The sequence below is a fragment of the Mesoplodon densirostris genome, chromosome 17 (genome assembly GCF_025265405.1).
Source record: "Mesoplodon densirostris isolate mMesDen1 chromosome 17, mMesDen1 primary haplotype, whole genome shotgun sequence".
Lineage (NCBI taxonomy): Eukaryota > Metazoa > Chordata > Mammalia > Artiodactyla > Ziphiidae > Mesoplodon > Mesoplodon densirostris.
Window position 1 is genome coordinate 65,396,657 of NC_082677.1, and position 23,818 is coordinate 65,420,474.

The 23,818-nt window shown below is 39.6% G+C and overlaps 1 protein-coding gene across 6 annotated transcripts in view; it reads left to right on the top strand.

Annotated features, from left to right (window-relative positions):
- Nucleotides 1-13,681, top strand: part of MBNL2 (muscleblind like splicing regulator 2) — a 153,559-nt gene extending 139,878 nt beyond the window's left edge. For 2 of the 6 annotated variants that reach the window (XM_060079564.1, XM_060079565.1), the window contains 2 exons: nt 8,985-9,036; nt 10,892-13,681. In XM_060079564.1, the coding sequence (XP_059935547.1) occupies nt 8,985-9,036; nt 10,892-11,019 (180 nt within the window). In that variant the 3' untranslated portion in view covers nt 11,020-13,681. The remainder of the gene's footprint in view (nt 1-8,984; nt 9,037-10,891) is intronic. The other 4 variants (XM_060079567.1, XM_060079569.1, XM_060079571.1 and 1 more) reach the window with 3 other exon arrangements.
- The last annotated feature ends 10,137 nt before the right edge of the window (nt 13,682-23,818 follow it).

Here is a 23,818-nt window from a genome sequence, read left to right on the forward strand (position 1 = left end):
GTAGATGAATGAGGGCACCATTTCACCCTTCCAAGGGTGGTAAACTGGCAAGAAACTTCTGTAAAAGAAGAGTCTACCAGGAGGAGTCCTTTCATCCAGGACTCTTTTTTTTCTAAACGATAATTTTAAAAGAGAGATACTGTTTTTCTCTACTGTTTTCACAGAACCTTACCCTCATATATATCTCAGGTTAAACGAACATCACTACTTGATTCATTCTACTTGAGAAGGAATGTCTTGGGATGCCTGGAGGAGGCAACTGTGAAAGGAGTGACTAGAGGTTAATTCAGTTGTAGGTAAAACCATAGAGCTCGATTCCAAAGTATCCCAAGGAATCGATGACGATTCAGCTACGCAAACAGGAAAATTCCATTGTGAAGCCCAAAATGGGGAGGATAAAAAGAAGGACGGGAGGGAAAGAAGGAAGGAGGGGTTAAGTATTGGCAAGAAAGGAGAAGAAGGAGTTATTGTTTAATGGGCACAGAGTTTCAGTTTGGAATGATGAAAAGTTCTGGAGATGGATGGTGGTGACAGTTGCACAATAGTGTGAGCGTACTTAATGCCACTTACACTTAAAAATAGTTAAAATGGCCAATTTTATGCTCTGCCTATTTTACCACAATATTTTAATTGGGTGAAGGATCTGAGTAGACATTTCTCCAAAGAAGAAAGAATTAGGATTGGAAAGAAGGATGCCTAATTATACGTAGGTTTTTGTTTCTTTTCATCCATAGTATAAAATTATTCTTTTCACATTAAAAATTCTTTATTGTTGCTGTGTTTTCCTTTAAGAGTTCTGTTTTCATGAAACAGGTAACTGAGTGCAAATGCAAATTCTTCCTCAGTGAACCATGCAGGCTAGAAGCTGAGTCTATTCTGAGGCCATAACAAAAGCCCACTGTTAACCCAGTGCAATGCGTCTTCATACTTTTTCTCAACAAATGGTTATAAAGAGCCCACTATGTGTCATGTGAAATTCAAAATTCTGGGAATACAGCAATGAACAAAACAGTCCCTGTTCTTGTGGCTCTTACACTGTCAAGGGGACAGGCAATAAACCAACATGTAAGTAATTACAGTCAAAGTAATTATTATATAAGAAGGATCATCTCAAAAAGTAGAGAAGCTGAAAGAATGGGCCTAAGCACTGAGCTCTGAGGGAGGACAGTTAGTAATAGAGAAATAAGAGAGAATGGAGGAGCTGTCTTTCTTCCTTTGGTTTCTATTTTGCCATCTATTATACCAGGATATTTAGGGCACTTTCTGAGGAGTTATTAGGGAGGACAGATGGCAACCTGGTTAACTAGCCACCACACTGCAGAGGCGCCAACAAGCAGAGTGAGAAACTAAGGCCCAGAAGGGTCACAAAGCTGGTTGGTGGCACAAACAAGCCTTCCGAAATTCCACTCTAGGACTCTCTTGGATTTTTCCTTTGCACCATTATTTTACACACATTGAGTGGTTTTGTTCATCTTTCTCTCACTCTCTGACACACATACACAAACACCCAGGCATAGAACTAAAAAGGAAGAAAACAAAACAAAATTACTTTTGCTGGAAATTTTTTAAATGGCAGTGTCATCCTATCAATTTGAGAAATGTGTAAGATGACTACAATACACAAAGACACACTTCATATCCTGCACATGACGTTAACTTACCCTTCTTTTTACCGAATCCCAGCATTTGGTTACTTTTCTGCCTTTGGTGTCTTAAAAGCCAGTTCTTAGCAGACTGAATTATACATTCTGCTCCACTGTTAAAATGAATACTACAGCCAAGATGTGCCCAGGATCCTAAGTCTAACATAATGGTAGTGGATACAAAAGCAGGGCACTGAGCAGGATTGGGGACTTAATGTTGAATCCAGCAGGATCTTGCTTCTGTGATTTTTCTTGGCCTGATTCTCCAATTTATTACTGGGAGCAAAACCCCATATTGAAAAAAACAGGTTTAAAGGAATGCTTTTGAAATTTCTTTTCAGTCGCTGCATAAACTGGTTTTTAAAGGTATAAAAAATGTTTTCTTAGATTCTCCCTTCATGTCCAGAGGTCACCTTCCCTGAAGTAGCCTCAGATGTGGGCAGACTGTCTAATCCCAGACAGCCTTGCTTGCTCCATGTCTCACTGCACGTATTCTAAACTTAATATTTTTAGAAAAATATCTTATTATCTTTTCTATAATATTTTACAGTATTTTTAAATAGTGTGGCCCAATTATTATATATTATTTCTTGATGTAGTAGAGGAATTTAGCCTTCCTTAGTATACATACAGTCCCTAATTTTAAAAATGTTTGTTCAAAATTCCCTTTGCCCTTGGTTTGGAACTCAAGTAATTTTCCTGTGGAGACAGTGGTGGATTTGATGGTTAGGTCCCCAGGCTGGCCTGTAACAGTTTATTTAGCTGGTGACATTGCTCAAGGATAATATTGTGCTCACAGCATGAAAGAGGCTAAATACCATGTTCATGGATGTTTCTACATCTTTAGAATTCAAGAAAGATGCCAAAAGCATATGCTTAACCCAAAGCCCCAGACAGCGTGTGATAGGAAAGTCCTTCACCTTCTCCACCAGCTGAGGGTAGAGGAACCACAGTCTACGGTTAATTGCGTGACTGGAATGTTTGTTGGGGAAGGTGTGTGGAGTAGGAATGGGATGTGTGGCGTGGAGCCAAGAATGCCAGAGGATGAATAGGAAGATAAACGCTGGAACCTGGTCCTGGGTGGCCACCAGATGTATTCACACCACCCTCTTTCTCATTTGCCTTGGAGGCTATAATTGATTTGCCAATTTCTTTTTTCCTGGCTGTCGTGTGGCCCTTCCAATCTAGCATTTTGTTTTACTTCGACCTGCTCCGGCACCTGCAGAGCAAACGTGGTCTCATAGCCCCTCTCTTCCTGAATGAGCACACAAAACTCCTGAATGCGATTTTCTTTTCAACATTGCTATAGCAACAAGGGGAAGCATGAGGAATAAAAACTCTCCTCTCAAACGCCTTTCCTTTCTTCCTCACAAATATCATTTTGGAGAAAGAGTCACCCATGAATGATGTATGGATTTTTAGATGATCTGAGGTGTAGATTCCCAAATCAAGAAGTTCCATATATGTATTTTATCCAGATAATATAAATTGCCAGTGTGGACCCTCGTCAGTAATTTTCAATGAGGCCAGTGTTATTGCCTTTTATACAAAAACTCAGTTAGTAGTATATTAAATGATAATTCTTAGAAAGTATATCTGAAAAATCTTTTTGTTCAAATATCGTAGAGTGGAAAATATTAGACAGTCGTGAGTCATCAGCAAAGTGATATGTCATTGAAAATAGAAGAATTAGAGTTTTAAGTGTAAACTTTATATTAATGACAGAAGGCAAAACAATAATCTGGACTGAAGTACTCTTTAAGTGCTGCTAACTATTGTGGGCCTTCCCACCAAGCTCAGGTTGCTCTTCCCAAGAGTGAAACTGGTTGTCACACTTGAGAATTTTCTCCCACAACCCAGTGTATGCCTTTTCTGTATAAATAAAACTCCACTTGAAAAACAAGTCAAATAAGGCAGAAGACCCTGCCCTGCCCTGGAAAAACATACCGCTCAAATAATGAATGTGACTGGTTTTCAAAGGGTCTTTTCATGCAGCTCTAATTATCTTTGAACTTTTCATACAATTAAAATTTACAAATACTGGGACTTCCTTGGTGGTCCCCTGGCTAAGACTTTGCCTTGCAATGCAGGGGGTGCGGGTTCAATCCCTGGTCTGGGAGCTAAGATCCCGCAGGCCTCATGGCCAAAAAACCAAAAACAGAAAACAGAAGCAATACTGTAACAAATTCAATAAAGACTTTAAAAAAGGTCCACATCAAAAAAAATCTTCAAAAACAAAATTTACAAATAGGCATGAAATAAGTCAAAGTTCTTGAAAGTGTTCATTGATCAACACATGAGAATTACTCTGATAACATATGTCCACCAAGAAACCAAAGGCATTTGCTTTCGATGTTAATAATTCATAGTATGCTAATCTATAGTAATCTACCCTAGGATTAAGTACAGAATTCTCTGGCAGCCAAAGATGTACAAATGTCTTTCTGCTTTTGTATAATTTGCTTCAACCAAAATACAAGTTTCACCTCTCAGACAAAACCAGGGAATTTCAGACAGTAGAGGCTTCCATGGAGAAGACGTGTGGAGGGCTAGGGAGAAGATGCAGAGAATATTAAATAACGCAGGGCCTGGAGGACGGAGGAACGCCAGTGGAAAGTAGCGAAGAGCCACATGAGTGACAGAACAAGAAGAATACTGTGAATAAAGACAAAGATACTGGGATGGTGAGCAACAGGCTGGCCTCCTTAGCTTGGCCATATTTTTAGGAAATTCCATCCAGTTGTCTATTTTTAGATTAATAATAAGTTTTGTTTAAGGAGACAGTGAAACATCCCTTTCTTTAATTACCTTCTGAGGAAACAGGTCCCTGTCACCATGCGAAGAGATTTCTAAGAAATATTCTAAGTCCAGAAGTTTTCTTCAGGGGTCATTTTTGTTTATCTGCCATGTTTCCATCCTCTGAGTAATTCTGCCCCCAGCCTGTAATATTTTTCCTTTTATCTATATAGAGCATGGGGTGGGGGGATGGGGATGAATGTTTCTTTTTCTTGGATATTCCTGAAGCCTTAGCTGCTCTGAAAGGGTAAGAGATGGAAACTCTCCAAGGGGTTCTTTTCCTGCCTCCATTGCAACCTCTTGCTTGTGAGAGGTCTGTTGGTCTTCTGTAGATGCCAACATTGCGGCATTATGCCTCGGTAAGTTCTTACTTATTCAGCCATCCATGCAACCAGTAATTAAGAAGTGCCTCCTATATAGCCAGTCCCATCCTTTTTACTAGGGATCTAAAGAGGAATGAGACAGTGCCCCTGTCCTTACGAAATTAGGTTGTACTGTGGACCCAGTTAATGCAACAGCCCTGCTTGGAAATGTGTGCTTGAGCTCTTATGCTAGTGGTATGCAGATCCACTGAGATTCCTTCAGATTTCAGCAAGGCCACACAGATATTTGATAAGGTATATTATATCTACCTCTCCAAACTCAACGTTACAAAGACAGTTAGTATTGAATGTTTAACTAAAACATTCATTAGCCCTCTTTTCTAACTGTTTCTCGTGGTTTGGATCCCTAGAAACAGTTGGTCTTTTCACTGAAATGTTTTTTTTTTCTATCATTTAAGCCAAGCAGTAAGAGTTCTTACTGAATTTATTACTGAACTAGCATTTTAAAGGATAACTCATCTGACATCTCTGAATGTCTGCAATGAACACATTTACATAAGAAGTGCGAACATGTCTAGAAGTCATCTAGAAGCTCACAATTTCCAAAATTATTTATATGTACATTTCCTGGAGATCAGCCACAAGGTAGAAAACTCAGAAAGTATTAATACTTGATACCTGTGAAGCACTGAGGAAATTATATGTTGATTTGTCTTCTTTGAACCCTCTTGCATGAGCGCTAGTTAGTTCCGCTGTTGAGTTTGTGGTATTCATGCTTTCAAGTTCAGTGTTTCAGCCTCTGCACAGACTATTTTGCTTTCAACCATTTCTCACTCTGGTCGGCTCTTTTTCAAGTGCACACCAAAGGTAAGGGCACATGGATGGCTCATTCTGAATCCATCATCATCTTGGAAAAGATAAGGCAACATGTATATTTCATATCTGGTGAATCAGTCAAGGGAGGGTCAGTAATTTCTTCTTAGGCAGAAGGTAGCGGTGGGTCAAGTACCCTCTTCCTTTGGGTGAAAGCCAAATGTCTGAAAGTTGCAGGATGGACTCCCCATTAGACCTGCTCTCTTGACCCTGCCCACCATCACCAGCACCGCCTCCCTGGATGATGCCTTCAGCCTTGGCTACTGCCTGGCTCAGGAAGCTAGCAATCCAGGCTTAGTGGATATCTCCTTCAAGAAAGTAAGGTTCAAGGAGAACACAAACTGGCAGCTCATAGCTGAATTCAGCCCAAAGATATATCTGACCCATACAGAGTTGTTTTCCATAATGTGAATCAGCAGCTGAATTTCCAGCTTCTTTTGGCAGATGGAAAGGTCAGGCACTATAGAGCCCAGGCTTCTGCAGGTGACAGGTGGCTGGAGCTGAGTACCTGCTGCTCCATTCCTTCTAGGCACGGGCCCTTCCATCTGCCACACTTCCAGGCTGATCCACCCACTTGTGCACATTTCCTGCCTGGCCCCAGTAGGCTTAGTATTCAGGCAGTGCCTAACCCGGTCCTCTTTGCGATGACCTTGACTGCCATTGCACTGTGAGTCAACGGTAGGCATTTCACTGGGGATGCAGGGGTTATTAAATGGCTGCTCATAACACAGTTGGTGGGGAAGCAACCCATCTGATGTTCTTTGGGGCCATTCATATTTTGTCTTCAGTAAATAAAAATGAGACTCATTGTGTCCTGGGCTCATATGGGAATAATTTACCCATGTGGATTAAGCAGAATCTTTACATTCTTAAATCCAACCACCTGAAGGAGATGTTCATTGCTTGGTAGACTCTGTCACAGCCAACTGATATTTTTGCCTGCAGACACTCTTGTTAAAACTAGAGGGTCCGCGGAAGATTTATGAACGCAGTCATTTTTTGAGATCAAGTGTGTCTTTGTCTTAAAAACAGAATCACCGATTTGGTGGGCATCAGCTATTCTCGTTTTTGTGTGTTCTCCTTTGAGTGGAAAAAGAAATTGAAAATAATGCTTTCAGTTCAAGATTTTGATTTACCAATAAAAGGTTAGCTAGAATCTTATTTTAATAATTTAATCCCCATCTTCATCATGATTCTGTTATAGAAAATAATTCTTATTTGAGGGACTAGTCTATCAGAGAGATGAACAGAAATACAACTTGTTCAGTGTATTCAATTTCTTTCCTATGATACAGCTTGCCAGGGCTCCTTAGAAGGTGAAGCAGTGGAACTCTGATTGGGTAGGGGGTTCTGCTGTCATAAGCAGACATGTTTGCAGCATCCGTCTGGAGGAGGCCTAGGGTAGGATGTGGTTGACCACCCAGGCAGGGATGACTTAGCAGGGAGCCTAGCAGCCCACAGGCCCATCAGCAATTGCTCTGCACCTGGTTCTTGCACACAGTCATTGCTGACTCTCATCCAGTGCTCCAGGCTCTGTTTGCTTTAGGCCCTACCCCATGGCCTCGCCTTTTCCCGATTCCCAAGCTCCCAGACGGGTTCTGAGCACTGACCTCCACTGGCACCCTGAGAGGCACAGCCCTGCTCTTTGGAATCACTGTCTCCTGGTCCCATTGCAGACCGTCACTACACCCTGGAGGGGATTCCCATGCCAGGGAGCAGAGTGAGCTGACATCTCTAAGCTCATGCTGGTTTGCACAAGTACTTGGTATATTGTGCAAGCCAGCTGACACTGTTCATGCTGCCTTTTCCATGTCTGTGAAATATGACTGGCAATACTGACATAGCTCTTAAGGCTTTGATAAAAATTTCTTAGTACCTCCTGGAAAATCAGGGGAGTATCTATTAAAATTAAAACAGAGACAATAACGATGCTTCAGGAAGGGGACTTTTAGGGGACCTAGTGTAGTAGCTATTTCTCTGACCTCTACATATGCTAGCAGTCCCCAGGGGAGTTTTCCATTGACCTTTCCAAAAAAGCATGGGCTGCAGTGCCTGGAGGTTGAGGAAGGAATTTTGGATATCAGCCTCAGTTTTGATGAGTGCAGGGCAGGAAGGATGCCACTGACAGCCAGTCTATAGAGGTCACTTTGGTGAACTGTGGTTTAATTAACCATTTTTTAAAAATAGACCAGCTCAGGACTAGGACTTGTCAATATCAGACTTGGAGCCCATGTTCTGGGACCACATGTAAGCCTGTTCTTTTAGGAATATATGTTTTGTGTCTATATTGAAATATTCAGGTACCTCCTGAAGCTTTTGATCCTCCTGGCCATTGAAATTACAATAGAGGCTGAAGAAGTTTTCATATATAGAACCTATTGTATATGTTCATACTGAATGGGTGTGGAAGAGAATCTCCAAAGAGAAGCAACAGGGAAACACAAGATTACCTATTCATCTTATTTTAAATTATGGTTTTTTGATGTGAATTAAAAATATAATCTGACTAAAGAAAAGCCGTATCAAAAACTAGACAGGGCTTCCCTGGTGGCGCAGTGGTTGAGAGTCCGCCTGCTGATGCAGGGGACACGGGTTCGTGCCCCGATCCCGGAAGATCCCACATGCCGCGGAGCGGCTGGGCCCGCAAGCCATGGCCGCGGAGCCTGTGTGTCCGGAGCCTGTGCTCCGCAACGGGAGAGGCCACAGCAGTGAGAGGCCCGCGTACAGCAAAAAAAAAAAAAAAAAAAAAAAACTAGACAGAAGAGCCCTCTTTCCCTCAAAACAGCTTCTCCACACCCTTCCCGCTTGACACGCCCACTTGGCCCTCCTCTTCCCTCCAGAGGTTCCTTCCTGCTGGAAACTGTCCTCCCCTCCCCGTGGGCCCTAAGACCTGTAATATCATGTGCCTTCTAACATCAGAAGCAGCGATCAAAGGGGCAGGAGTGATCAAGAGGCTCTCAGTTGGTAACTGGTCCTCATCTGCATTCCTGATCTGTCTCTACTTCCAAAACATATTTCACCCCAGAGTACACTTAATTCAGACTGTACCAACAAGCTATATTTCTCAGGAAAAAATTTAATAATCAAACGGTATTTTTGAGAAAAATGCTACCACCAAAAAACACCCATAGCTTTCCTACCATCTAAGATCAAATCTCTTAAACCTCTTGAAGCGCACAGCTGGCGGGGGTGTAATTCATTTTTTAACATCACACATACAGTCCTCAAGATAGCCCAACACATAGACCAGGGTATGGCCAGAGTTTTCTGGCCTAGATGCCAGGAGGCAGTGCGGCTGAGAGTTCAGTAGTACCAGAGGTCATTTTTATTTACGTCTTTATCCATACAGCGGATGGTGTGTAGGCTGAAGCAGAGGGCCAAAGCAGTCTGGGTGAGCCAAGGTAATGCTTTTAGTTAACTTCAGGGCTGATTTACAGTTCAATTACATCTGGGTGGTCGAACACGTCTGTTTGTCAAATTCAAGTCCGAAGCATTGTAACTAATTTCTGTAATACAGATTTGCCCATTGCTGGGCTCTCTGTAGGATACTTTTTCTTTCCAGGTGGTTGGGAATTTTCATCCTATATGGCATTTTCATTTCAGTTAATAAGCAAGAATGTGAATATGCTCTAAAACATATATTATTATATATATCAATTTAGGAAATTGCAAGTTTGTTTTCCATAAATATTTTAGAGAGACTTCTGCTAAAGTGAAAAGAAAGAAAAAAGAAAAACATGATCTGATGTCCTAGGGAACATTCTTATTTGGAAAACTTACAGACAAGATTGAAGCTAAGGGATGAAATAGAATAATTCCTATTTAATAATCAAATATCTAAATCTAAAAATGAAGCTATAATAGAGCCATCTGAAGAATTTGAATGTTAGCTATTTGCAATGACTGTTCAAAAACAGTATGATAATATTTAGATATAAACCATTATATCTCATTATTTTTATTTGTATATCAGTATGTGAGATATTTTTTCCCAATTAATTTTAAATTCCTAGAACTTTTTGAAAAACAAAAAAATGATCTGATCTTATCCAAAGTTTTGAGTTTCCATTTAGTATAAATATTTAACATACATGAATTCTTCCTCTATTTTTATCAATTCCATACATATCTGTATATTCCAATAAAATAAAGCATACTCATATTTATTTCACGGGAGAAATTAAGTGTACGTACTAAAACTGTTTTATATTAACTGCAGAAATACCCACTTAACGTAAAAAATATCCACATGTTTAAATTCTAACATAATGCGATAAGAAATCATACTTGTAGAAATGAGGCTTCTATTGGGAATTGGATCCCAGTGTGTAGGAATATTGGCTGACCTTGACCATAAAGAATATTTACTGGTTATTTCGAAAACAAAGACTCTTGGCTATTTAATAAAAAAACATTTTGTTTATTAATTGCACAAAGTTTGGTCAAAGCATCGCACAAAGAATAAATATTTTTGTTAGAATGTTTGTTAGAATGTTTGGCTTTTAAGCTTGACATTTAGTTGACTGGGTCCACAGGGCAAACTCCCTGTCCTTTGCAAAGTCATGGAGTTGGAAATGAACTTATATCAAACTTGCATTTGATAGTTTAGTTTTATCTGTGCTTTTGGAATTATTAAGACTGTTTTAACAGCTTTATTAGAATGTTATTTCTTTTTTCTTTAATATGGGACATTTAAACGGTTCCTGAATTTGAAACTAATTGTTATTGTATCTTGGGAACAAAATTACTTTTGATGGGAACATATCTTTGAATTATAAATGCAAGTTAATAGATAAGTATTACTTAATTTGTTACACATTTTTAAATATTTGTATTTAATCTTTACAAAGAACCTTTCACGTACAAACTAATCCTTTGATTAGACTTCCTGATCACATTAGCAAATATTAATTGAATGAGAATTGAACATATAATAAAGAGATATGAAGCCAAAACTTAAAAAAGAGATTAAGGTCTAAACACACTGCATGCCCATATATATGCAGTCACAGTTTTACAGAAAATACTGTGCATTTGAATCATCATTCTTTACAGTGGCCACATAGCAGAAGTGCTTAAGTGTAAACATTTTCGGCATGAAGGGTGGGGATTGTGCAAAATTATAATTGCATCAAAACTATGAGAAATTGCAGAAATTTCCTATTTTTAAATGTCTATCTTCAAAGAGTAAAACTTAAACTAGCTATCTTCCCTCAAGAAGGATGTTTAAATCACACTTGTCTTTTTCTTTAACAGATAATTCTGAAATAATCAGCAGAAACGGAATGGAATGCCAAGAATCTGCATTGAGAATAACTAAACATTGTTACTGTACATACTATCCTGTTTCCTCCTCAATAGAATTGCCACAAACTGCATGCTAAATAAAGATTTAGTTCTTCTGGACAGACCACAACTCTAAGAAGCTAGTGCTGCTATATCATATATGAGTATTAAATATGGTATGCTTAGTATATTCCAACCTAAGATAGTTAACTACCTGAGACCAGCTGTGATGTTTAAAGACATAAAGGATAAAGTTTACTTTTAAAGGGTTTCTAAACATAGTTTCTGTCCTAGGAATATTGTCTTATCTCCATAACTATAGCTGATGCAGAAAGTCCAACCAATTTACTCATTTTGACTCAGAATATTTCAAAGTTAGCAATAAACAATTAGCATTAGTTTAAAAAAAAAAACCTATTCCAAGGGCAGGTTCGATTCTAACTTCAATTACTGTCATTTCATTTACCTACTGGATCAAAGCTATGTTTCACTTCTTGACAACACGAATGCTGCAGCAAAGATGAGAAGTGAAGTAAAACCGTTACCTGTCCTGCAGGTCTAAAATTTGAATGGAAATTCAAGCACAAGTACTGGGGACACATCAAAGTGTGGTATTTGGTTTGCCTGGAGATGCCGCATTGAATCATGTGATTCTAGAATAACATTAACTAGATTGAAAAAGAAACTTTGCACGGTATGATCTTCATACCCCACCAAACAAAGTCTTGAAGGTATTATTTTACAAGTATATTTTTAAAATTGTTTTATAAGAGAGACTTTGTAGAAGTGCCTAGATTTTGCCAGACTTCATCCAGCTTGACAAGAATGAGAGGCCCATGCCAACAGTCTAATCAAAAGGATTAGTCTTTCAAACTCACCATCCGGTTGCCTGTTACAGAATAACTCTTCTGAACTAAAAACCTAGACAAACAAGGAAGCTGTAGGTGAGGAGATCTGTATAATATTCTAATTTAAGTAAGTTTGAGTTTAGTCACTGAAAATTTGACTGTGACTTTAATCTAAATTACTATGTAAACAAAAAGTAGATAGTTTCACTTTTTAAAAAATCCATTACTGTTTTGCATTTCAAAAGTTGGATTAAAAGGTTGTAACTGACTACAGCATGGAAAAAAATAGTTCTTTTAATTCTTTCACCTTAAAGCATATTTTATGTCTCAAAAGTATAAAAAACTTTAATACAAGTACATACATATTATATATACACATACATATATATATACTATATATGGATGAAACATATTTTAATGTTGTTTACTTTTTTAAATACTTGGTTGATCTTCAAGGTAATAGCGATACAATTAAATTTTGTTCAGAAAGTTTGTTTTAAAGTTTATTTTAAGCACTATCGTACCAAATATTTCATATTTCACATTTTATATGTTGCACATAGCCTATACAGTACCTACATAGTTTTTAAATTATTGTTTAAAAAACGAAACAGCTGTTATGAATTACTATTATGTGTAATTGCTTAAAACATCCATTTTCTTTGTGAACGTATTAGTGATTGAAGTATTTTGACTTTTGAGATTGAATGTAAAATATTTTAAATTTTGGCACCACCGCCTGTTCTGAAAACTAGATGCACCAACCATATCATTTTTGTTTGAGGAAAAAGAAATCTGCCATTTTAATTAATGTTGGTCAAAGTCTAATGACTATTTATCTTATATTGTAGATTTGATAACCCTATCAAAAAAAAATCACATTCTAAGTGTAATCTTACATAGTGCTTGTATTGTTGCATTTGTTTTAATTTGTGGGAAACTATTGTATCTAACTTGTATTTCTTTGGTAGTTTCATCTTTATGTATTATTGATATTTGTAATTTTCTCAACTATAACAATGTAGTTATGCTACAACTTGCCTAAAACATTCAAACTTATTTTCTTTTTTCTTTTTTTCTTTGTTAATTCACTTAAACTCATTGAAAACATAGTATACATTACTAAAAGGTAAATTATGGGAATCACTGAAATATTTTTGTAGACTAATTATTGTAACATTGTCTTTTTTTTCTTTTGTTTCATGATTTTGATTTTTAAAGTTTTTAGCACACAACTATTTTCAGCCCTTTAATAATGGAGCATCAAAAACATCACCTATACCCCCCCAAGCGAATATAGAAGACTGTATTTTTACTATGATATCCATTTTCCAGAATTGTGATTGTAATATGCAAAGAGTCATAAATATGCCATTTACAATAAGGAGGAGGCAAGGCAAATGCATAGATGTACAAATATATGTACAACAGATTTTGCTTTTTATTTATTTATAATGTAATTTTATAGAATAATTCTGGGATTTGAGAGGATCTAAAACTATTTTTCTGTATAAATATTATTTGCCAAAAGTTTGTTTATATTCAGAAGTCTGACTATGATGAATAAATCTTAAATGCTTTGTTTAATTACAGAACAAAATCACCAATATCCAAGACATGATGATAGCAATTCAACAAATACTGTAGTTAAGAGATGAACTCGCCACTTGTATGGGAACTACATTTCACTCTTGGTTTTCAGGATATAACAGCACTTCACCTACATATTCTTTGAGCCATATCACTGGTAACATTTCTACTAAATCTTTCTGTAACACTTAAAGAATTCCCTCATTCATTACCTTACAGTGTAAACAGGAGTCTAATTTGTATCAATTCTATGTTTTGGTTGTAATATTCAGTTCACTCACCCAATGTACAACCAATGAAATAAAAGAAGCATTTAAAAGGATTTCTAGTCATCCTCCTTTTTTTTGTTGTTGAGACAGATTGATAATTAGTCAAACCAAATGGTTTTTACATTCATACAGATAACATTTCGCAGCTTCAAAGAAGAGCAGGCTTTGGAGTTTTGGGGGTTTTAACAGTAAGAAAAACAATTTACAAGGATCATTTTTTTTTTTTTTTTTTTGCGGTACGCGGGCCTCCCACTGCTGTGGCCTCTCTCGCCGTGGAGCACAGGCTCCGGACGCGCAGGCTCAGCGGCCACGGCCCACGGGCCCAGCCGCCACACGGCACATAGGATCCTCCCCAACCGGGGCACGAACCCACGTCCCCTGCATTGGCAGGCGGACACCCAACCACTGCGCCACCAGGGAAGCCCTGTACAAGGCTCATTTTTGAACTACTTCTAGTATTCTTTGAAATTAGAAATAAAAATAAATCCCATCACTCAGCCCTCATCTTCAGAATTCTGCCTGAATATGAAGAGATGTGAAGAGATCAGTAACCAAATGGGGAACAAAACGGCAGTTAATTAACAGACAAGAAAATGCCCATTAATCCATAAGACAGGCTTTCAGGTAAGAGCCTGATTGAGCAACGTGTCTTAGACCTTAGGCTGCAGATAGAAGCAGAATGATGAAACCTGTTCTACGTGGACATCCTGGCTGGGTGGACTGAGGAGGGCACAAGAGCTGAGCATCACACCTGAGGGCAGGTGCTCAACAAAGCGAGGCCTCCTGAGAGGTGCGGGGCACCTTCTCAGTCTTCTCCTTTCTCTGTCCTTTGGGGCCCATGATATTTCTCAGGGAAGGTGGGAACAGTCCTTGTCATGCAGAGGTTGGCAGAAGTCACCTCCTCTATGGGCCAAGGCAGGAACACGGAGAGAAGAAGATTTTCTCCATGACAGGTTCAAAGCTTCAGGCCTTCTGAGTGATTATGAAACCCCTTATAAGGGTAGACAACACAAACATTCAACAGACCAGGCATATACAAATAAAGCACTTGTATTTTTAAACAGTGCCATCAGGAATTCCAAGGGTAAAAATACTTTCACACTTTTGTGGATGTTTGAAAACTTGGCTATATGTTTGGGAGACCAACTTCTTTTACTGTAAAAGCAGAAGAAAAGTTGCTATTCCGTCGGTCACTCCTGACAAGAAAACATTCTCTATTAAGTTAGTTCAAGGTGTCAAGTTTCAAGAATAAGTTTTTATTTTAAGTGAAAAATCTAAGACAAACTGTACTCAAAAATTTTCACACCTGGTTTATGAAGTGTAATTTTCATCAGTAGACTGACTTTTTACGGTACTTACTACATCAAAATCAAAAGAGAAATTTAAACCTTAGAGGATAAAACGAACTCACCTCTTCAGCACAGAAAATATTTAAATATAAAATATCAATTATTGGGCTTCCCTGGTGGCGCAGTGGTTGAGAGTCCGCCTGCCGATGCAGGGGATACGGGTTCGTGCCCCGGTTTGGGAAGATCCCACATGCCGTGGAGAGGCTGGGCCCGTGAGCCATGGCCGCTGGGCCTGTGCGTCCGCAATGGGGGAGGCCACAACAGTGAGAGGCCCGCGTACAGAAAAAAAAAAAAAATCAATTATTCTATAATTATCTGCCAATAGGAAGGTGTTATTTTAATTTTAGGAAGCCCAAACTAAAAATAATGTCTCAGACTCAGAAATATACTGTTTATTATTAACCACAGTTCTTTTGCAATACTTTAAAGCTTTAAGGGGCAGCCAGGCAAACCAAAATATAGTTCAACATTCTGAGTCCGTGAGAAGGAAATACTGGCTCGCTAAAGAATGAGTTCTTCTTCCCTGCCAAATATCCTAGGGTCTCGGAAATATTAGGCCACCATTGCTGTTGGACTGGGCTATGTCCATAGAAATGACCGAGTCACTATGAATCAGAACGATTCATACAAAATGAACACAGTAGCGACTTCCCTCCATGCTTTTGGTGGGGGGGGGGGGTGGCAGGGATGGGGAAGGACTGGGATTGAGAATATTCCCCAGGGACTAGCCTACGTGTCGAGCACTGTGCGAAATAGTCCATATAGGTTTCTATATAGAAACTCACCCCAGTTGTTGAGGAGAAGTACTAATAACTAATAAGTAAGTTCTAATGGCTACAGAGAGTCTTAATCAAGATACACAAGAGGCTCTGCTGTGACAAGCAGCTTGATTCTAGATCAACGCTACCTTCCCGAGTCTGCCCTCAGGGTGACTAGATCCACAGCTGTCCAGGGGATTTCAAATGCATGACCAACAGTCATGTGATTTTCTCCCTCTGCTTCAGCGACTCGGAAGAATGATGGCCCACCCATTTGAGGTGTCCTTTTAGGTTCCCCATGTAAATGTCATATGTGCTACGTGGCCTATATTTTAATAAAACTATTTCAGAAATCCCCTCCAAAGTTGGTGAAAACATATAGCTATTTTCATGAAATAGGGTATAATCAGAAAGTAACTTTGGGGCTTCCCTGGTGGCGCAGTGGTTGAAAGTCTGCCTGCCGATGCAGGGGACACGGGTTCATGCCCCAGTCCGGGAGGATCCCACATGCCGCGGAGTAGCTGGGCCCGTGAGCCATGGCCGCTGAGCTTGTGCATCCGGAGCCTGTGCTCCGCAATGGGAGAGGCCACAACAGTGAGAGGCCCGCGTACCACAAAAAAAAAAAAAAAAAAAGTAAGTAACTTTGTTTTGTTCATATATACTTGACATAATCCTTAGCATCATGAAGGAGTTATTATACCTGTAATGTACATGAGATATCAAGACACATACAAATTAAGTAACTCGTTTAAGATCACATAGAGCAGCAGAACTCTCAAGCCCTGGCTTGTCCTAACTCTACGGTCATGTTGATGTGAGCTTTATTTGTGGCAAACTTTCAGGCCCAAATTTCAGAAAAGAATTCAGAGTAGACCATTCATCCAGGTTTAAGATGAAGCCATGATAAGAATCCTTTCATAGGATATATAAACAGGTTTTCTTCCCTATCGCAAGAATACAACTTATGAAATATTTCGTAGCTCTGGGCTGCAAAGTACTATTCTAGGTTTAGGACAGAGCCTAATTCTTTATTAGGACCAGAGGCAGCTGGAGGGAATGTGACATTGCACCATCTCTCCAGTGTTATCCAGTTTTTTAAATCAAACTTCAATATGATTCTCTTGAAATAAAAAATATTGAAAGTCACTGAATTTTTCCCAATAGGCATATGTCATTAAGTCATGATGAAGCAGCCCCTAAAAAGATGAACATGTCACATAAGCCAGAGAGAATGATTTCCTAGATAAAGGTCACACATGGATCACACACACCTAAAATCCAACTGTGTCCAGACAGTCATTCCTTTCTCTGATAACTTTGCTCTTGGGTCTTTTCAGGACTTGGGCTTATATAAACAAAGGGAGAAGTTTATTTATCAATCCTCCTGTGTAAACTAAAATGATCTAAATTAGGGGAATCTAACTTTTCTTTCGCCAGAGAAACTTTCTTTCCAATGAAAGGGTCACCCCACAAAAGTACAAAAGCAAAACAAGAGCAAAGTGCTCTCCTTGCTGGGGCTCTGCATTCCTCTACTAAGTGCTGCAATGCACACAAAGGTGGAAACCCACTCACTTAAATATAAAACCTGTGGCTTTACAGAGGGAGAAGAGTATACTCAAAGTAGCATGGCAGGGATTTCCCTGGCAGTCCAGTGGTTAAGACTTTGCCTTCCAATGCAGGGGGTGTGGGTTTGATCCCTGGTCGGGGAGCTAAGATCCCACAGGCCTCAAGGCCAAAAAACCAAAACATAAAACAGAAGCAATATTGTAACAAATTCAATAAAGACTTTAAAAATGGTCCACATCAAAAAAATCTTTTAAAAAAAAAGGTAGTGTGGCAGCTTAGGAAACCTGGCTCATAAGTTCTAAATATGTCTGAGGAACCTGATGGCCTGTATATATGGAGGTAACAAACATACCACAGAATAAATATACATGCAACACTCTCACACACACATTTATATGGAGAGCAATCTATACACATTATCGTCCATAAACACAAAGCTGAGGATCTCTCAGTTCTGCAGAAAGGAATGATCAGCGTCTGCATTTCCCAATAGTCTAGTGGTTAAGAGCAAATTTTACAGTCTTATGGCCCAAGTTTGACTCTCAACTCTGCTTTTCACAGCTTCTGAGCTTCAGTGATTTTCATCGGTAAGCTGGGTCTAACAGGATCTCTCTCACCTAGACATTATGATGAGTCAATGAAAGAATGTGCACTGACCACCGAGAACAGAGTCTGACACACAGCAAACTCTCAGCGAATATTAGAAACTCTTCTTAAAATAATATTAAAGTACACTCCTGGGTTTCCCTGTCAGTATTTATTTCCTCATTCCATCCAAATATCTCTTGGCAACTAAGAGGCACCTCTTCTATGTCCTCGATGACAGTGTCCAAAGCTGACAGGCAAATTATAGGGGGTTTATAATAACAAATAATGAGCTGCATTATCTCTGGGGAAGCCTTCAATTACTTCAATTCAACAAATGCTCACTGAACCCTGACTAAGCACTGCTAAGCTGTTCAAGGAACAGGAACATGGGCAAAATCCAGTTCCTACCCTCAAGGAGCTTTCTGTGGGGCGGAAGAGGAAAAATAAACGTGTGAAAAAATGGAGAAAGGATAAAGAGTACTATAGTTTCCCAAGGCTGCTGGAACCAAGCCCCGCACAGAGGGTAGCTTACAGCAACAGAAATGAATTCTCTCCAGTTCTGTAGACTAACGTCTGAAATCATGGAGTTGGCAGGGCTGAGATCCCTTTGGGTCTATGGAGAGAATCCTTCCCTGCCTCTTCCTAGCTTCCGGTGCGGGCCGTCAATCCTTGGCGTTCCTTAGCTCACAGCTGCGTCCCTTGCGTCCCTCCAGTCTCTGTCTCCATCGTCACAGGGCCTCATCCCGTGTGTCTGTCTTCACATTATCTTCTTATAAGGCCACCAGTCATCTTGGATTAGGACCCACCCTGATGACCTCATCTTAACTTGATGACATCTGCAAAGACCCTATAAGGTCACGTTCACAGGGACCAGGGGTTGGGATGTCAACATGTCCTTTTGAGGGACACAGTTCGACCTGTCACAACAATGACAACCTAAATAAAGATAGGTTTCTATAGATATCAAAATATCAATGAAAGGGTTTCTGTTGTCTTTTCAATAAGAAGATCCCACCTACATGATAAATGATGACCAGAGTCATGACCCCTTAGGTCTCTTCCATTTGCTTTGTTTTGGTTTTGTCCGTAGAATCAACCAGTTGGACTATAAGATCTCTAACTTCTATTCTAGATGCCACATTCTATGATTTAATCAGCAGCTTAGCCCACTCTTCACTGGTCTCAATATTTATTTTATTTGGTAATTTTTTATTTTATTTATTTATTTATTTATTTTGGCTGCGTTGGGTCTTCGTTGCTGCATGCGGGCTTTCTCTAGTTGCAGCGAGTGGAGGCTACTCTTTGTTGCGGTGTGTGGGCTTCTCATTGCAGTGGCTTCTCTTGTTGTGGAGCACAGGCTCTAGGCACACAGGCTTCAGTAGTTGTAGCACATGGGCTCAGCAGTTGTGGCTCGCAGGCTCTAGAGCGCAGGCTCAGTAGTTGTGGCGCACGGGCTTAGTTGCTCCGCAGCATGTGGGATCTTCCCGGACCAGGGCTTGAACCCATGTCCCCTGTGTTGGCAGGTGGATTCTTAATCACTGCAGCACCAGGGAAGTCCATTACTTGGTAATTTTGATTTGCAAATATATTTCATTGTTTATAAGTTTTTATTGATTGAATTAATTTTTTCTTAATCCATACTGCAGAGAAAGGCTTTTCCTTTCTTTCTATATGCATGAGAAATTTCGGTAATCATTCATAGGAAGTCTTAGCCAAGCTTGGCTAAGAAGACCAAGTGTTATAACTACATCAAGAATAATCATATCAAATATTTTTGTGCCCTTATACTGTGATAGCCTCTTAGTCTGGATCATCTCATTTAATCTTTACAATGACCCTCTCTGGTTGATTCTATTATTAGCACACCCATTAATAGATAAGAACACTGAGGACTGGAAAGATTAGCTAACTTAACCAAAGTCACAAAGTTTGTAGAAAAATGGGCGTTGAAGCCCAGGCTGCCTGACTCTGGATCCACAGTGCTTTACTACCTCACTACGCCAGATGTGGTCCTTGAACTTCCACAGGAGCACCTGGGGATTTGTTGGAAATGCAGAATCCCAGGCCCCACCCCAGACCAAATGAAGGAGACCCTGCATTCTAACCAGACGCTCAGGTGATTCATACACACATTAGAGTGTGAGAAGTGACATGGTGCTAACCAGCGCCACCCCCTTAAAGGCTCTGTTGACTCTAGAAAACAATGAAGGAAAACCACTGCCAACACTTGACCATTTTGATAGCCGTCTTCAATACCCAAACTCCAAAGAATTGTGATTGTTTGGATACAAATTGGAGTCTCTCTGATTTTATTCCTGTCCTTTCTTGATCCATTCTCTGTACGGCAGCCAGTACGTTCATAAAATAAAAATCAGATCACAGCATCGTCCCAATCAAAGGTGGATCCACTCCAGGTTTTGTGGGGTCTGAAGGTTATAAAACTTGGGGAAGAGGGGTCTTAAAGAAAAAGAATCCAAAAAAATGAATATAGAATTAAATATGAGAATACATAGAAAAAGAATATGAAAAACATGCCATTTTATGAATTAACCATTTGACATGCCTTATGTTTTGTTTACATTTTTGACTGTATCCCCATCGTCTTATGATAACACTTTTGTGATGCCATTTCTAATATAGAGAACAGAAAGGTAATTCAATCTCACCTCTAGCATGGTTGGCAAAATTTTTTTAGCCTTTTTTTTTAATTGATAATTTATGTGCAATTCACACACACATATACATAAACATACCGCTTATTATACTCTTACAGATGTGTGCCCTACAAACACCTCTATCTCCTAGTTAAACACACACACACAAAACAAGACAAACAGTATTCACTAGTTTTCCGCTGCTCTTATGATAAAATCTGAGACGTTTTACCCTAGCCAACATCTCCAACTTCATCCAGTGTATTCTGCTGTGCCAACTACCGTCCAATCCCTCAGACCTCTTTTTTGTTTCTTAAATACATGGAGTCCTTTCTGCCTCCTGAATTCCTATTCCTTATGCCTTAGGTGCTTGTCTTCTCTCTCTGGCCATGGCAGAATCATTTCTTTCTGAAGACAATATCACCTCAGCCCTGATCTAAAGTGGCTGATTCCATCTCACCACTATGTTTACTGCCATCATAACACCCGTCACACTGTGTAGTTATTTTGTTCATCTGTTTCAGTTGTATTATCAGTTATCTCATTGGAATTTAAGCTCTGTGATGTCTGGCCCTTGTCTTATTCACCACCATATCCCCTCTGCTTAGAACAGTGTCTAAGAACATAACTCAATATGTATTTGTTTGAATGAATGACTAGTAAAACCATGGTGTCAGAAGAGACAGACATAAGTGAAAGTATAGAATTATGAAATTCAAATAGTTTCTCATAAACTTTGCCTATACCCGATCCACATTCTTGGCTAAGGAACTAAACAAACTGCAGATCCACTCATTTAACAAATATTTTTGTATTACAAAATGCTAGAAAACATTAAAAAAAGAGAGCATATATTCTTATTAGATTATAAATAATCTGAAATCATCATAATCTAGTTACCATCTAGCTAGAGATACATATGGCTGAAAACAAAATACACGTATTGAGGTATTTCATGATAAATTCCAAATGATTAAATAGCCAGTGACTGCCATGGGAGATTACTGAGAGCTGGAGATGTCACAGAAGGCTCCCTGAAGGAGGAGTTTCTTGAGATGGAAGCTGAGGAGTTGTATATATAGTATTTGGCAAAGCAAGAAGCATGAGAAGCAACAGGAATGGAAACACAGTGGCCTGTGATTAGAATGAATGCAGATTCTACCCTTAAAGGGGTTCTACACTTGGAGGAATGAAAGGCACACAAAACGGAAGAGGCATTGCCTTCTACGAGACAGCCACAACTCAAAGCATGAAAAGTGGCTGCTGCAGCCTGCAGTCAGCTCCCCGTTCGGGCTGAGGCACTCACTCCCCAGTGTCCAGGGGTGATAGCAGTCAGGTGCACCTGCCAGCCTCCTTCTGGAATTGCACTGACTAAAGAGAACTGCCTTGTCCAAAGTCTCGCTCCCTCCCCCAGCACAGCCCTTGTCCAGTTGATTGACACAGGAGTATAAAGGCCCCCAGCTTGGCCCAACTCAGGGCAAATACTGCACCGGGCTCCCCAGCTCCCCAGGGCGTGGGCTGAGGCTTTTGTTGAGACTGAATCATGGCCCAACCTCTCCCTTGGCCCAAACGTGCTTCCTTCCCTTCTCCATGGATTGGACTTGCCACCTCAGAGTCTGCCTCCCAGAAAACCCAAACTGAGACAGAAAGGCAACTCTACCATTTACTAATTCCACTGCCCAAGCTCTGAGTTCCTTTCAAACTGATGCAAGAAATATATTCAACGTCGCAATTTGATTCCTTTTGATAAAGAAAAGTAATTGCCTGTAAAAGTGTCTCGCCTGAGAGAGTACTCAGTTAATCATAGAAGAAAAAGAAGAGGAAGAAAGAAATCAAAACTGAAGTATTTTTTTATTGTGGATTCCAAAAATGGCAGATTTTCACATACTTTCAGAGGAAACATAGCTTTTATTTTTTATTTTAAAGCATGCCTTTAAAAGGCATGAAAAGTCATGTTTCACTTGGTCCAAAGTTTCACCCTTAGTCTTTTATATTACTGAGCTCTTTGTCAGCATTTCTTTGAAAAGAAACCAGAAAAATGATCAAATTGGTTCTTACGGAAGCCAAGTATCTTCATATAAGGTTAAAACAAAGAGTATTCAGTGTGCATTTGGTAAATATGATCCTGGAGCCAGTTTTGGCTCTAAATAAAGCACAGGAGTATAAAACTCCACTCCACCCATCAGAGCCATTTCAAAATAATTGAAGTGATTCCTCCCTCTCAGTCACGGCATTTACAAGTTGAAGTGGGTCACACTTGGAAACTAGTGCAGTTCACATGCATTACTGACCAAAGCACCCATTAAGACAGCAAGGAGTAATTAAGAAACACATACACATAATACTGAGATTATCTCAACTCCTCCAAGAGTCATCAATATGTTTTGAATAAAAGCCACATGTTTGGTGATTCTGCTCTGGTAAAAATCTTTACAGAAATCAATTAGCATATTTAGTGCATGAGTTGATGACTACCTGAGGACACAGGGACTATCACTTTCATATATTCTACCCACATGAGCCGCTGTAGGAGACAGGAAATTGGGGCAGTCAGGGAGCCCTTTGCTGATCCTTGGTCTGGGCTAACCGCACCACATCCTGTGACAAGTGAAGGCCCTACAGCATAGAAGTTAAGAGTATGGCACTGGTAGCCAAGCTGGCTGTGTTCAAATCCTGACTTTCCACTTTCTGTGTGATCACAGGCAAGTGAGTGAACCTCTAGTCCTGTTTTCCTTCTCTGTAAAAAGGAGCTGATCAGTAATAGTATCCACCACATAAGGTAGTTGTGAGAATTAAGTGAGTTAACATACACCGAACTCTTAGAACTGTGCCTGGAACATAAAAGCATTAACCACCTTTGAAAAAAAAAATCAGACTTTGAAAAGTTGGCCATTTAAAAGGAATTCCTCTATATGTATCATTTTTCTAGGAGGACAGCCTGTCAGCCATGCTCCTGGCAAGGTTAACTGGGATAGTCTGGTTGCCTCCCAGTGGAATGAGGTAAACCAGCGGCTAGTCAGCAGACACTGGTTGAACTCAGCAGACCGCTCATCTTTTTATATCTTGTGGTAATGAACCTTCTAGACTTCCATTTCTGTGGGGGAGGGGGTACAATAGAATAAATACAATGAATGAGCCTCTGGAGGAAAATAACAAGACAACTGGATAAAATATTAAAGAAAATCCTTTTAAATGCACTGTGGAGCTATCAAGAAAGGAAGAAATGCTCAGAGATTTTTCTTTTTTTAAAATGGGAATAGTTTAACGTGAGCTAG